A 16,204-nucleotide genomic window follows, 5' to 3' on the forward strand; every position below is an offset into this window, starting at 1 on the left:
AGAGGCTTTCTGGCTAGATCCAGGTCAAATCAAGAGTTGTGTATCCTAAGTGTGCCACTACAATAACAATAAGGGCTGTCTATAATCTATATTGTTTAGGGAAATCTTGGGAATTAACTAGACAACTATTGTAAGGAGGTTTCTATTGTGTCTGCTTCTGGGGCTTTGCTAATCCTCGTTCTTGTGGGAATTGCATTGCCAGCCCAGTTGACAACACACACACACACACACACACACACACACACTTATGCACTCACTCACATGTCACACTTTGCTCAGGCATATGCTCCTGCTCACTGCGATATACCCTAATTTTATATTATTTTAATAAATACAAGATAATATTTAATACACATTTCCATAGAAACATTCTTTAAAATATAGGTCAAGACAGACAATCTGGAAGTCCACCAGAAATCCTGTCATAAATAAAGCACTTTTTTGTTCATACTGTGTAGAACAGAATGGAGGAAACCACTCGTGGGGCACTCCCTTCCTTGTCATAGTAGAATCCAAGGTATTCAGGCAAGATCTCCTAGCAACTGACTGACCCCAATGAAACAAATCCCTGAGGCTGCGGTGGAGGCTGAAGCAGCAGCGGAGGCAGAGGCCGTGGCTCCACAGCCAGAAATACTATGGGAGACCACAGGCTGCCAGGGAGCCAGGCCCGTCGGACACTAAAGCCAACATCCCAGGACACTACTGTCAGGTCTATGTGGAAAGACTCTTCCAAGTGTTTTTCAAAGCACAAGAAAGAGCAACTGAGGTTGCCTACCTCCTTGGAGAATCAGCACCGACTCTATGGTAAGGAACGGTCAGATGACTTCAGGAAAGGCGGGACATCGAGTGAAGGGCTGACCCCACGCAGCACAGAGGGTATCTTTTTCCCAACAATTTCTCGTAGAGGATGTAGTCCCATCGCCAACAAGAATCAGCAAAAGTCAGCTGATGATTCAGGACTTTTATACCCGCTTTTGACAGTCCAGCCAACACGTAGAACTTTCTGGGATGACATAAATGCCCGCCACAATCAACAGCTGCTTGCTCCATGGCCTAGAGGAGAAGAAAATTCTGCAGACATATTAATTAAAATGCTGGAAACACCGAAACCTAACCGGGTGCTGGAAAACAAGTGGCCGTATTGGGAAGATCACAGGGAAGCAACCAAGCAGCCCACCACCTCTGGCAAACAGTCTCAAGGAAAATTCGATCTGGAACATCACAAGCTTCCCTGGACGTGTGAAGGCACTTGGCTCCACGATGGTAAATACAGAGGACAGGATATGCTTAGCTCTATTTATTATAAATATATATACAAAGGAGGAAATGACGAATGGGCCCAAACTTACAGAGATTCCATGCAGCATATTGACACAGGATATGAAGGCCAATCAAGCTATGAAGACTCACCATGTGTCAGGAGAACTGATCTGTGTAATTTTGACATCAAGTATGGTATGAAAATGAGCAATGGGAAGGACACATCATTATCTAAACAGGAGTCCAGCTTTGTTATAAAACTCCAAACCCCACCAGATCTTTGCAGAGTCAACAAACACAAAAGATATGAATCACCATTCCTGAAAAGCAACCAGTTGAAAACACTAGAAACAGAAGACTCTCTAACTGATTCCAATGAACTTGAACTTCAAGGTGAAAATGCTGGCAAGACAGAGATCGCTGAGCAAGCCTATGAATCAACTGACTGGAAGTACTTTATAAGCAAGGAAGACACCACGCCAAGCACCCTTGAACAGATGTTTATGAAGAAGGGATGGGGTTATGAATGTTCTACTCCAACATCAAAAATGTTTAGGGATTATTATTGGATCATGGATTCAGATGATGATGATGATGATGATGATGATGAAGAGGAGAAGGAGAAATCGAAGGAAGAGCAGACAGAAAAGAAGTAGATGACTTTCTAATCATAACTCATTTGGCTATATCCAGTTCTCTTTTTACTCATCAATCAAGGTATACATCATGAACTAATTCTCACTGAACTTCTGCCTTGCCTTCACATAATACATTACTTTGTCAGCTATGAGATGAATATTCACACATACTTTTTTGACATTATTGTTGCATTGAAGATACTACATCATTACATTAAACAATAATAAGACTGAATAAGACCATGAACAAAAAGCTAATATTAGGAAGATCCTGGATGACATTAACAATGTGAGAAGACTATCAAAACACTACAATTGCAAGAATAAAAGGAGACTTGTGCGGCTCTCTGTGGATGAAAACTTAATTAAATAACTAGCGATTGTTTTGTCAACTGAAACTTGAAATCAATAGCTAAATAAATGTGAATTCATCTTCTGTAACAGTTACTGTGATTTCAATTTCAGTTTCATTTTGGTGCTTACAATATTAGTTTTCACTTGTTTGTATAGAACAGTCACAAGACAATGGCTATTTTAATTTATTCCTTTTGTGCATGTTCAGTGAGAACAGTTAAGATTTAATATTTTCACAATTAGATCCTTATCACACATGAGACTTGCAAATGTTGTGATCTCATAGTGCCTTTTATTATTTTGTTTCTTTTCCCTGCAGAAAATGTCATGTTGGAATATCTCCCCGTCTTTCTTTTGCATTCAGGCTGTGTTTTTAATATCACATCCCAAAAGTTAATTCTCATGCAAATATCTAAAGTCTGTTAGGTTCTCAGCAACTAGAATGTGCAGAGAACATGATGGACACTCAAATAGTTGGTAAAGAATTGTGAAATGGAATACATTTTTAAAATATGATTTATTTTTATTCTAGAACATTCCCCCCCACATGTTAAAAATTCACACATTTCTATGGTCCTCTCCGCCTTTCATAAACATTGTGAAGTTGTCCCTGCCACTGGTGACTTCCCCCCACCCCACGAAGTCCTTTTTCTGGTTAAATATTATCGACAGTTCTATTGCATGCTTTTGTCATCATTTTTCATAACCACATATGCCTTGGAAAGTCTATATGATGTAGATCATACAGTGTGTCAACCTTCCTCTTTTTCCCATGGCATTCTTTTTTTTTTTTTTTGGTTCTTTTTTTTTGGAGCTGGGGACCGAACCCAGGGCCTTGTGCTTCCTAGGCAAGCGCTCTACCACTGAGCTAAATCCCCAACCCCTTCCCATGGCATTCTTGATACATACCCCTCCATCTTTAACATAAGAAATGAAATATTTGAATGCAAACTTGAGTGAATTTATCTTGGATGTAAAATTTCAGAAAGTCTAACAGAAATTAGAAATATGTCAACATGCCAAAGTTCACTGGATGTTCAACAGGTGGCAAAGGTGATTTAAGTCTCTGACCTCCCCAACACATAATCAAAATGACAATTTGTTTCTGGTTGAAAAACTTCATTCAGTGTTATCCAGGTGTCATCAAAAGGCACCAATTTTCCATTTTAGCTTTGTGGCCATGTACTTCATGGGGCCAGTTTCTTCATATATGCAAAGGAAACCATGCCATTAAACTTAAAGACAATTTGATGGGAATAATGGAACTATTTTTTAGAATTACTTATGGCCACAGGTAGCACACAATTGATACTAAGCATTTATTCGTAAAAGAGTGTATTCATAAAAGCAGATGGGTGTTGCAATGATCCAAAGATAAAAGGAAGGTTTTCATGATATGAGACTCATTGTGTGAGTCTCGTATTCTATCATACTCAATGTTAGTTGTTACTGAAAAATCAAGAAAAAATTATGTGCGGATTGGAGGGTTGGCTTAGTGGTTAAAAGCGTTGGCTGCTCTTCCAGAGGACCTGAGTTCAATTCTCAGCACCAACATGGCAGCTCACAACTGTCTATAACTCCAGTTGCAGGGGATTCAACACCCTCACACAGGCAAAACACCAACACACTTTAAAAATAAATCATTAAAAATTGTAATTATATTGCTTCGTCAAAATTTGGGCTCCTCAGTGCTTTTTTTTTTCTTCAAAGGGCTCAAATCTGAATCTTACTCATTTCAGCTATGAAAACTTTCATAAAATTATTGGGGATGGCAGGTGGGACGTTTGAATACTCTCTTGTCGGAGGTGATGCTGCCACTGACACTATGACTTTTCCTGACTTTTTGCTAATGTCCTTTATCTTGTGGGAACAGTCTTCAAACCAGAAACTGACTTGCCTTACTGACTAATCCCCACACACCACATTGCTTACTCCAGGTACCTCTGCATCCCACCCTTATTTGTCATGGGGTAGAATAAGCCAGGGCCCTTTAACTTCTCATAAAGCAGCCGTGACAGTAGGATCTCAATTCTGTCATGAAGTTCTAGTATAAACAAATGTGGAACTATACTAAGAGAAATTCAAGAAGCTTTGGACATATCTGTGTTTTCAGAGCCAGTAGGAAGAGAAGTTGCTTTGGGTGACTAGTATCAACTATTCCAAACAGGGGCCTGTTCCAGAAGAAGGAATGGGGTCTAGATTATCTGAGTCTTGTGCTTCATTAGGTAGACTCCTGTGTATATTGATGAATTAAGACCTAAAATGTAGCAATATAGTACTGTTATTACAGTACACGCATGTGAAATATTGCAAGATTAGGAAGATTCTATTAATCTAGGAAAAGAGGAAGAGTGGATTTAAAGTAGAAGAAGCAATCAAAGTTCTCCAGTGCCATAATTCTGTCCACGTATAATGTGTGGTCTAGGTTGGTGAACCAGAGAATTTAACTGCAATTACTTACAGGAAGATGGGTGAGGGCTTTCCGACATGAATATGGGCAACTTGAGTAGTAGCTATACCATGAAAGGATTATCACATCCACCAACAATTAATAACACATAATGTAGAGAAATTTTAATCCAGCAACATGGCTGCTCTAACAAGGGATCACATCCAAAGACCTTCTAGGTCTACATAGTCTGACCAGAATGCAGAAATACCCTAGATTACACTAAGATCTGGCTGGAGTACATGCCCTTAGCACAAACCTTTGATACCAAACAATGAAAGTAAAGTTAGTTTATAGAAGGAAGTAGTCATGTCATATTTGAAAGCGAGGCTAATTAAGGGGCAGACAGAGGGATAAATCAAAGAAAGATCTGACAGCACGAGTCAGAGATAAGATATACTCAACTCTCACCAAAGAGGGAAATGGAAAATGGAAAGGAAAAGGAGGATTCAAGGAGCAGTTCAGAGAGATGAGGAGAGGATTCAGTTTTACTGGGAGAGTTTTTTTTTTTAAAACAGAGACAGGTTGCAGGTGAAGACAGAGTGAATCAGAGAATGAGAAGGGGCTAGAAGATTAGAACAGATTACTAGTTTGTTTGAGGCCAAGTAGAGCAATTCAGTCAGAAGCCACTTTGAGTCAGTTTGGAGAGGAGAATGAGCTGATTTGAACCAGCTAGCCAGAGTTCTGAAAGAGCTAGAAAAGGCGATCTTAGTCAGGAGTGAGTCTCTGAGACAATAATTATATCTGGCAAATAAAAATCACTTTTACAATATAATATATCTTTTTGAAAGAGCTGAAACTTGACCATCATCTTCTACATTCTCCCTCTCATCCAAGAAAGAGTGTAGGCACAATCTTTTGATGGCATCTATGAGGAATATGATTTTAAGACAGCAACAACCATGCCATACCACGATCATGGTATTTGACAACAGTTATAGGTCACACAACAAGTTACTTTCTAGTTTTTATAGTATTTATTACAGTGTATTCTATAAATCTCTGCAGCATCCTCCAACATTCAAATACTGCCATTGCTGGATATCTTAGCCTTGAAACATTGTGTTTTCATTCTTGATGAAAGCAACAATATAGAAAACTTTTATTACACACAAACAAAAGCTACCACAGAGAATTAAAATAAGTAGGAAAATACGCAGTTTGTTTTTATATAAAAACACGGCCATATGTTTCCTAGAAATGTCAATAAGGGTATTATAGATTCCCTGCTTAGCACTCAGGGCCCAACAGTAACTTCTCTGGAGACTCCAGTATATAATTGCTTGTTTGTTCTAGCCTTAAATGTTGTTTACACTATTTGGCTTGTGGTCTTCCTATTCAGTCTTTCAGGATGTCATTTCTGCAGGAAATTTCTCCTCCTTAAGCACCTAGATATGGCCTATTGATGTAAGTCATGCTAATGTTCCTATTTCTGGGTCTTTAATCTAATCAATCTGAAACTGTTACCAAATAAGATAAAGTAGTCTTAAGTCCCAAGGTTTAGGATACAGGCGTCTTTCAGGTGGGAAGAATAATTATGTCTTAAAATGCTACTTTTTTCTTTTACTTGTATGTATGTATATATGTATGTATATATGTATGTATGTATGTATGTATGTATGTATGTATGTATGTATGCATGTATGCACACACACATATGTGTGTGTATATGTGTGTATGGATATGTACATGAGCCTTCAGAAGGCAGGAGCAGACATTAGACATCCTAGAACTGGAGATACAGATGTTTGTGTGACACACAATGTGTATGCTAGTATTTGAACTCAGTTCCTATGGAAGAGAAGCATGTATTCTTTTTTTTTTCTTTATTAACTTGAGTATTTCTTATTTACATTTCGATTGTTATTCCCCTTCCCAGTTTCCAGGCCAACATCCCCCTAACCCCTCCCCCTCTCCTTGTATGGGCTTCCCTCTCCACCCTCCCCCAACAATCCCATTCACTGGGGGTTCAGTCTTGCAGGACCAAGGCTTCCCCTTCCATTGGGGCATGTATTCTTTTTTTAATTTTTTTTAATTAGTAACTTGAGTTTCTTATATACATTTCGAGTGTTATTCCCTTTCTCGGTTTCCGGGCAAACATACCCCTCCCCCCTCCCCTTCCTTATGGGTGTTCCCCTCCCAACCCTCCCCCCCTTGCTTCCCTCTCCCCAACAGTCTAGTTCACTGGGGGTTCAGTCTTAGCAGGACCCAGGAGAAGCATGTATTCTTAACGAATGAACCATCTTCATAGCCCTATAAATCCTACTTTATTAAAAGACCAAAACCAATTGAACAAAACCACTAACTTCACATATTATGCAAAGAATAAAAGATAACTAACCTAAACATATGAAGAGTATTTTCCTTTACATTACTTTAAGAAACATTATTATAATGGAGTATATAGAAATGAATTTTTATAGCAATTGGTCCTTCAAAACTACATATAGTTTTCTTCTTTGGCAAAGTTTTGGTAAAATGTTCAGTAATCACTTAAATAATAAAATAATAATGCCCTGATGGTAATTGAGGTTTTCAAGTCTAACACTAATTTTTGTCTATAGCGCATATATACTTTGAGTAAAATCAGGAATTTATTTTTAACTTATGAAGCCTAGTGGCACTAAGAATGACTGATCAACATGGAGGGTAAAATGCCTATTTTAGGCAAAACTACAAATCAGTAACAACAACAACAACAACAACAACAACAAAAGCCATGAACACCTGGATAACTGTGGCTTAGAGTGGGGATAGGAGGAGAGGAAGAGAGACAGAGATAGAGAAGGGGAGGGGGACAATAGAGATTGTTCTGTAAACTAGGATATGCACTGTGGTTTAGTGGATTCTTTTCCTATCATACCACCTAATGACAGTTTATGATAAAACTGACATTTTTATCTTCTCATACACCACTGATCAAAGGGAAGGAAATAAGAACCTTAAGATCAGGAGCTAGAGTGAAGGAGAAATAATTATAAGTTAATAAAACAGATTTATAGGACATTGATGACTATAGAATTTACTTAAGCAGGCACCCTTTTCTCTAAGGAACTAAAGGGTTTTTTTTCTGAATGTTTTCTTTCTCTGTGCCTACATTATGAGTGATAGATAACAAGGCATCATTGACAGGCAAATTATCCCCCCTCATTACTGCTCAGTAGACAAGACAGGAAACCTTCGCAATTAACAATTCACATGGTTACTAGGCTTAGTTTCATCAACATTGCCCTTTGACTAACACAGTTTAATGTTAAATTTATTTTTAGCTGCTATATGAGGACAGAAAGTTCACACGTTAGTGGAGTTTTAGGTGACATTTGGATATGTGTACGCATTAGATGACGTTTAACTGGGGTTTGGTGTGTTTATAGATCACAGATGTGCATCATTTTAAAATATTTCACGTAGCAAAAAGGAGCACAATTTAATTGTTCTTAATGTTTTGCAGATCCTTTGGAACATCATTACTATGTCATTTCATCAGCCCCCAGAAGAGGCCAGGACTTTTGCACGTTCGTGACCAGTCACTCCACGTTTGTCTTCTCTCCAGTCCCTGTCAATCACTACTCTCTTTCTTCATAAATGAATCTGTTTCAGACATTTCACAAAACTGAAACTATGTCAAGCTTTCTGTTACATCTTTCTTTGCTTTAGAAGAGCTTTATCTTTTTTGTTGCAGTGTGTATCCGTATTTTATCCCACTTTATGACTGAATAAATATCCCCTTGCAGGAATATACCACATTTGCTGTATGCATTCATCATTTGATGGATGTTTGGGCTACTAATACTCCTGATACTAGGATATGAACTCCACAGGAAGAAGCTGGAGTCATATGGGAGGTGTTTCCACTGTGCTAAGTTTCCACAGAACTTCCTAAATCCCCAATTCCTCTCTTCCTTTACCTATCTCTATCCCCCTTGCTCCCCCTGTATTCCTTCCACTTCCAGATAAAATCTATTCTACTTTCACACACCCCCCCAGAGATCCACACATGGCTCATAGACCCCTCATCATTAACCTCTCTTGTGCTATAGATTGTAGCTTGGTTATCATTTACTCAATACCTAAGATGCAATAAAAGGCAAATACATACCATATTCATAATTCTGTGTCTGGGTTGCCTTACTCAGGATGATTTTTTAAAGTCCCATCCATTTGCCTGAGAAATCATGATGTCATTTTGTTTAAGAGCTATACAATACTCCATTGTGTAGATGTACCACATTTTCTTTATGAGAACATCTAAGGTTGTTTCCAGTTTATGGCTCTTATCAACAGAGCAAAAATGAACATGGTTGAGCAAATGTTTCTGTCATAAGATGAAGATTCTTTTGGATATATGACTAAGTAGTATGGTTAGATCTTAAGGTAGATCGATTCTCAACTTTCTGAGGAGCCATCACCATAATTTTCATAGTGGTTGTACAAATTTGCATTCCCATCAGCAATGGAGGAGTGTTCCTCTTTGCTCCCTATCCTAACCATTCTGACAGGTATAAGTTAAAATCTCAAAGTGGTTTTGATTTGTATTTCCCTGATGACTAAGGATGTTGGACTGGAGGGGAAAGAATACTGTAGCTGGTGTTTTGTTTCAGTGCTGGGAAAGAGACTGGGGGATTGGACTTGGAGGCGAGGAGGTAGGGGCAAGGGTCTTTAGTTAGCTAATTTGTTTCCCTAGCCTGCTAAGTTATTGTGTTCCCAGAGAACTTTGGTGTTTGAGGCTGGGAAAAATAGGATGAATTTGGAGAAGGAAGGTTGGGAGAGAAGGTCATTGTGACCCATTGAGGATGTGGTCAGAGAGAAAAGGAAGACCACAGCAGGTTTCTTGTTGCAGGTTAGGGAATGAAGCTTGGAATTGTGTTTCTAATTTCATTTTCACATTGTTAGTTATCACTGTTCAAAGTACAAGAATTTGAGGGTAGTATTTTGTATTCTGAAGCATTGCTGAATCTCATTATATTACTTTTCTTGAACAAATCCTTTAGGATGTTCTACATACAAGATTATGTCATCTGCAAGTAAACAATACTCATATGCACTTCTTTTCTATATGTATGCATTTTTATCTCTTGTTCTAAATACATTTGCTTAGCATATGTTAATATTATAATTTTTTTTAAATTTACTTTTCTTGCTTACTTTACTGGGGTAGAACTTCTAGTACAATGTCAAAGAAAGAGTAAGAACAAATATCCTTGTAGTTTTCCTGATCTTCAGAGGAAAGCTATGATGCTTTTACAAGATGCTATTTATGAATAACTTGTGTATGACATTTATCAGGGTAATAAAATTGGCTTACATTCTCAATTCATTGACTGTTTTTCTCAGAGCCTGTTGTTTTGTTCCTTTATTTATTTGTGATCTCACTGGTAGATAAAAGCCATAATATATTGTTTGCAGAATTTGCACTAATGAGAAAGAAAAATTTTCATTTATAAAGAACAATTGAAAATGTCTATTTCTTTTCCTTTCATAGCATGACTACTATCCCTACAGGAAAGGTAAGTACAAGCCTTGTGCTTAAAGCTCTCATTTAGGCATCTTTGAAACAATCACAATTAAAAAAAACTGCAAAACTTACGAAAAAAAACTTATTGGGGGTTAGGGTTTAGCTCAGTGGTAGGCGCTTGCCTAGGAAGGCAAAGGCCCTGGTTCGATCCCCAGCTCGAAAAAAAAAAAAAACTTATTAGTTAAGCATAATCCTAATTGAAATGTAGGATTTGGATGTCTTGTTCAATAGCCATAGATAAATAATAATAATTTACAAAAGGATAAATTTTATGTTTGAATTTTATCTACATGTATGTGTTTGTGCCTGATTGCTATATGTATACCACATGTGTGCATGTTCCTGAGACAGTGGGAAACGGGAGGGTTGATTCTCTGCACTGCAAATGAAGCTGTAAATGGTTGTAAGCCAACTGATGTAGTAGATCTTGTGAACTGAACTCTGATCCTCTGAGAAAGCAACAAGGGCCTCATTAAGAACCCACTAAGCCACAGCTCCAACCTCCAAAACATCTTTGTTTTGGTGTTGTTAGAAAAATACTTACTTTGAATTGGGATAATGAAGAATAAGAAGCTAAAAACAAAAGTATTCAAATCAAAGGATTTTAATTGGCAATATGATTAAAGACCAATGTAGAGAAAAGAATAAATGAAACACGTTACCATTCTATTTTTGAATCTTAGGGTTTGGTAAACTCTACAATAGTAACTCACTCAAGTGAGCGAAAGATTGACTGAGTAATTTTCATTTCTTCTTACATGTCAGATCTTTTAAAAAAGATATCATTTAACTATTTTCTTAATTCTTCTCTTAAAAACATCTTTCCATTGTGGGCTCTTGGGATCACCTGTCTTCTCCTTCCTTATTTTCCTCTTTTTTTCTGCCTAGGTATCTGTAGTCATGAGTTTTCAACTTGGCTAGGTCATCAGACTTGGATATCTGTTCAGACACATCTGGATGCTGCTTTCAACATATCTAGTTTATATGACTTTCAAATTTAAATCAGTACCTGGAAAAAGAATATTCCCTCTCAAGAAGATTGAATTCTGTTTCTAGATTGCCTTAGGGCTTCAATAGCAGCATCACCTCTACTTGGGGCCCCATTCTTCTGCTCTATCCACATCCTTTGGACTTGCCAGGTTCTAGAATCATAAAAATCAATTTTAAAAAACAAATCTATTTTTTATCAGTTGTAATGTAATGATAGACTTCTAAGAAATTATTATGAGGCAACTTAGAAGTATGGTGAACATCAGAGTCCATTTACACAAACAAAGATGGCTATGATATCCCTAGGTGATGTAATCTTATGGACCACCATCAACTGTGTGTTTCTTTGTCAGGTGACATATGATTTTGGGTAGGAGATTGGCCTGATGTTGCTTGTGCCTCCAAGAGCATCTTATTTGAAGATGCTTTTTAGTATCCATGCAAGTCATATCAATCAAAGAAAGATATATTGTATAATAATCTTGTGTAATATCAACTTACTTTGACCTGTATATTAATATATATATATATATATATATATATATATTAGCCTATTAGAGACTTTCACATTATCCCTTGCTTATAAGCAGGATAGATTATTTCTCTAAATGAGAATGACTGTGAATGAGAGGCAACACATGACTGGAACAGATTATCTTGTAGAAATCAGGTTGATGTCATCAGGCATTGATTACAACTTTTTATTGGCTTACCAGGTAGGACAGAGTTGAGAAAGAGCTGAGGCAACAATGGCTTGGAGCACATCTTGAGCGTGACCTCTTAACAAATACATTTCTACCTCTGGTAAATCCTAAAGCCCCTTTAGTGCTATTCAGATGAACTTGGGATCACTTGACCAGTTTATCTGTTCCTCTGTCCAATACACATTGTTTAAATCTCCTTTCTCTGTTTTTAGTGTTGTGTGTCTCTTTAACTGGCATATTGTGACAGTTGGCTTACTCTAGCCTGCTGGGGCTGTTAGAACTAAGGCTATAGTCCTAAAACTCCAGTTACTGTAATCAGCTCTCAAAATAGATGTCTTGCATTCATTGTTGTATGCCCTCAGTCTTAACACATTTCTTGAATCACAAAATTCTTCACCTGCTTTTATTTGAAGTTATTTATGTTTACTACAGTTTCTTAAACACTTTTTGAGGCAGGGTCTCATGTAGTCAAGGATGGCTTTTGATCCCAAACTCACTGTGGATTTGAGCATGACACTGAACTTCTTATAATCTTGTCTCTAGTTCTGAAGTGCTGGAATTATAGGCATGTGCTGCTGTAACCAGTGTATGCAGTGCTTGGTCTCATACAAGGCTTGGTACATACCCCCACCCCTAAATAATATTTAATTCAATTTTATCTTTATGCTGGCTAGTTTTTAATATTTAATTAATTAATTCACTTTACATTCTTATCCATAACCTCTTTCTTCTCCTCCTAGTTCCACCCTTACAAATCCTTCCCCTATTACTCCCTCCCCTTGTCCTCAGAGAAGGGGAGACCCCTTGAGTACCAGTCCACCCAAGGACATCAAGTCATAGCAGGACTAAGTGCATCGTCTCCCACTGAAGCTCAACAAGGCAGCATAACTAGTAGAAGGGGATCAATGGCAGGCAACAGAGTCAGGACAGCCTCTGCTCATTGTTAGGGGACCCACTTGAAGACCAAGGTACATGTCTGCACAAATGTGTAAGGGCCCCTAGGTTCAGCCTCTACTGTTGTTGATTGTGGTTCATTACTCTATAGACCTCTGTTATTTAGTTAGTTGACTCTGTAGGTCTTGTTTTGATGTCCTTGCCCCCATTGGTTCACTCAACCCTATCCCTCACTCTTCCACAAGACTCCCTGAGTTCCACCTGAGTTTGAATGTGGATCTCTGTTTCTGTTTCCATCTATTGCTAGTTGAAACCTCTCAGGAGACAGTTGTGCTAGGTTTCTGTCTGCAAGGATAGCAGACTATCATCATTAGTGTCAGGGGTTGACTCTCTCTCATGGGACAAGTCTCAAGTTGGATCAGTCTGGTGGGCTGGGGTCCTCAATTTCCTGTTCCCATTTTTATCCTGTGCATCTCTTAAGCACGGCAGAATTGGGTTGAATGTTTGTGAGTTGGCTGAGATCCCCCTCCCTCCACTAGAAGTCTAGCTTGGATACAGGAGGTGACCCCTTCAGACTCCATATCCCCTACTACTAGGAGTCTCAGTTAGGATCAGCCCCATAGACTCCTGTAGCTTGCCCCATCCCAGTTCTCTGGCTAGTCCCCCATCAATGTAATCCACCATATAAACAAAGAAAAACCCATTTTCTGTCAACTTGACATAAGCTAGAGTTGTTTCAGAAAGGGAAACCACAATTGAGAAAATGCCCCTATTAGAGTGGCCTATGGACAAGTTTGTGGGACATGTTCTTGATTGATGATTGATGTGGAAGAGGCAAATCACTGAGGGCAGTGTCACTCTTATATAGGTGGTCTTGAGGATAAGGCCAGCCTAAAGTTTGGATCAGCACAGTGATCTCTTTGGTCACTGCTCATTCTTGGCATTAAAGCATGTACCATTCTGTAAATGGTTATGATCTATGATTCTTGGCATTAAAGCATGTACCATTCTGTAAATGGTTATGATCTATCTGACCCACCAGCTACACTCTGTGTATCTCACCTAAGTACTCTCACTGGGGATCAAACCAGAGAAGCAATGGGAGTAGAGTTTGAGAACTTAATGACACTAGAATGATTTAAATGTGTGTTATTAGTCACCAAATACTTTGTTTTCAGATATCTTCTTTGATGGTCTGTTTTGTTTTAAGACAGGGTTATACTCTATAGTGTAAGCTGGGCTGAACTCAACAAGCAGCTAAGGCAGGCCTTAAACTTGCAGCAATGCAAGTGTCTTAGTCTTCCCTTGAGCCTCCATGCCCAGCGAAGACAACTTTTTATGATTTCTGACTTAATTCCATTGAGATCAACGGATATGTATTGCAAAATTAGCACCTGCTTAAATTTATGCTTAAAAATCACTCAAAAATCAAGTTCCACAATAAGGTTGTCCACATTTGAAAAATATCTGATTCTAAAAACATGTGTTATATCAGAATCACTACTACAATATAGTGTATTTTATACATGACAGATAAACTACATCCGTGAAATTTTAACAATATGGCTGCCTAAACAAGACATAAACTATGACATTAGTTGATATGTCAGTTTGACATGGCAAAGTCTCAGAAGGCTACATACCTTGATGAAGAGCTATAGACAATAAATGACTGGAAGTGAGAGATGGGGGGGTGAGAGATGAGTTTTTATGAGGTATGACCTTTAGAATAATTAGTTATTCAATCTCAAGTGGTCAACCCTAAACACATAAACATATGAGCAGCACGAATGGGACTTTGCAAGTTGTACTTATAAATGTGAGTCTCTGTCTCTGTCTCTGTGTCTCTCTGTTTAACTCTCTGTCTCTGTCTCTGTCTCTCTCTCTCTCTCTGTGTGTGTGTGTGTGTTTGTGTGTGTGTGTGTGTGTGTGTGAGAGAGAGAGAGAGAGAGAGAGAGAGAGACAGACAGACAGACAGACAGACAGACAGACAGACTTTGGGCAATAATAATAATGGAAGGATAAGAAGTCATGAATTTGAGAAGGTAAAGTTGGGGGGGGTCATGGGAGAAGTTGAAAGTGTGAGGGTTAGAGGAGATATGGTGTAATACCCAACTCACACATAAAATTCTCAAAAGTAAAACATGTTTCTAAACATTCCCTACATATATCTCTGTTGAGGGTGACCAATTCTGTCACTTTCTATTTAGTATTCTTTTCTCCCTGATAAACACATAACAGTCTAATGGTTGCTTGAACAAAGGAGACAAGTGATAAGTGCCATGTAAATTGTGCCAGAAAAAAATTATTTGTATCTACAAGAGAATTTTAAAAGGACACCGGAGACATGGTAGTTAGACTATTCCCATAAAACACACCCACTACAAACACACACACACACACACACACACACACACACACACACACACACACACACACACAGAAACTTGAATATTTAGAGAAGCAGAGAATGTAGAGAGAGTTTTAAAAAAATACAAGTAGAGTATGTTGTTAGATTGATTAAATGAGAGAATGAAAATACCTCAGTAGAAAGCTGAGCATACTTAAAGAAATTATCAGGACAGTGTCAATGAAATAAAAGAAATTCCAAGATTCGTGAATTGGCCATGAGATTGATTTGTGTCTGTAATTCTCCAAACTCAATCATTTGCCCTCCTCAAGTTTGCAGTAACTTTTTCCATTCCCATATGCATTCACATCCCAACCTAGCTTCCCATAGTCATGTAATGGTTTTTCATCCCTGTGTGGGGTGGGTAATAAATTGCTGTGGTCTGAGGCCCGTTACCTACCCGAAGCCACAGTGTAATGATTGGGAATCGGAAGAAAAACCAGAGTATAGCACAGTTTTATGCAGCTGGAGAACTGCTCTACCAAAGGGTCACAGAGTAGCCTTCTCCCACCTGGAAGAATACTCTGGGCCCAACCTACAGAATAATTACATTCATGAGGTAGCCAAAGATAGTTTTGATTCACAAATGCACCTCCCTCTCGGGGACAACCATGTAATGCAAGAAATCCAGAAGGTTCCTGAATCTTTTGCAAAGTTCAAATGTCCAAAGAAGTCAGGTAGAGCAACGTCAGCCAGGCAGTGCAAGGAATCACAGATGGCACAGCAAGCAGCCTCGGACCCCTGGACCCAACGTGTGCCTCCTCACTGAAGGCTGTCATTGTATGCCCACTGAAGTCACAGAGGAGCGCTGTCACTCAAGAAAATATTAGCTATTAAATACAACTTCCGGAATCATGAAGAGCAGCATAGTAATAAAAATCACATTTAGGTAATATTCACACAGCTGATTTAAGGAAATTGGGTGTTTGTCCTTCCTTGGTAACTTTTGAAAATACTATGTAAGTCACGTTATCACTGTAGAGTCCTGGG

At 38.4% G+C, this 16,204-nt stretch overlaps 1 protein-coding gene across 1 annotated transcript; it reads left to right on the forward strand.

The window, feature by feature from the left end:
• The first annotated feature begins 635 nt into the window (after positions 1-635).
• Positions 636-1,916, forward strand: LOC116888762 (protein FAM47E-like). Its single transcript, XM_032890054.1, has one exon. The coding sequence runs from the start codon at positions 636-638 to the stop codon at positions 1,914-1,916; it is 1,281 nt and encodes a 426-aa protein (XP_032745945.1).
• Positions 1,917-16,204: the final 14,288 nt, after the last annotated feature.

The sequence above is a fragment of the Rattus rattus genome, chromosome X (genome assembly GCF_011064425.1).
Source record: "Rattus rattus isolate New Zealand chromosome X, Rrattus_CSIRO_v1, whole genome shotgun sequence".
Classification (NCBI taxonomy): Eukaryota; Metazoa; Chordata; class Mammalia; order Rodentia; family Muridae; genus Rattus; species Rattus rattus.

What these genes read in the sequence shown, in the direction of transcription:
- LOC116888762 (XM_032890054.1), top strand. Translation starts at nt 636, where the DNA reads ATGGGAGACCACAGGCTGCCAGGGAGCCAGGCCCGTCGGACACTAAAG.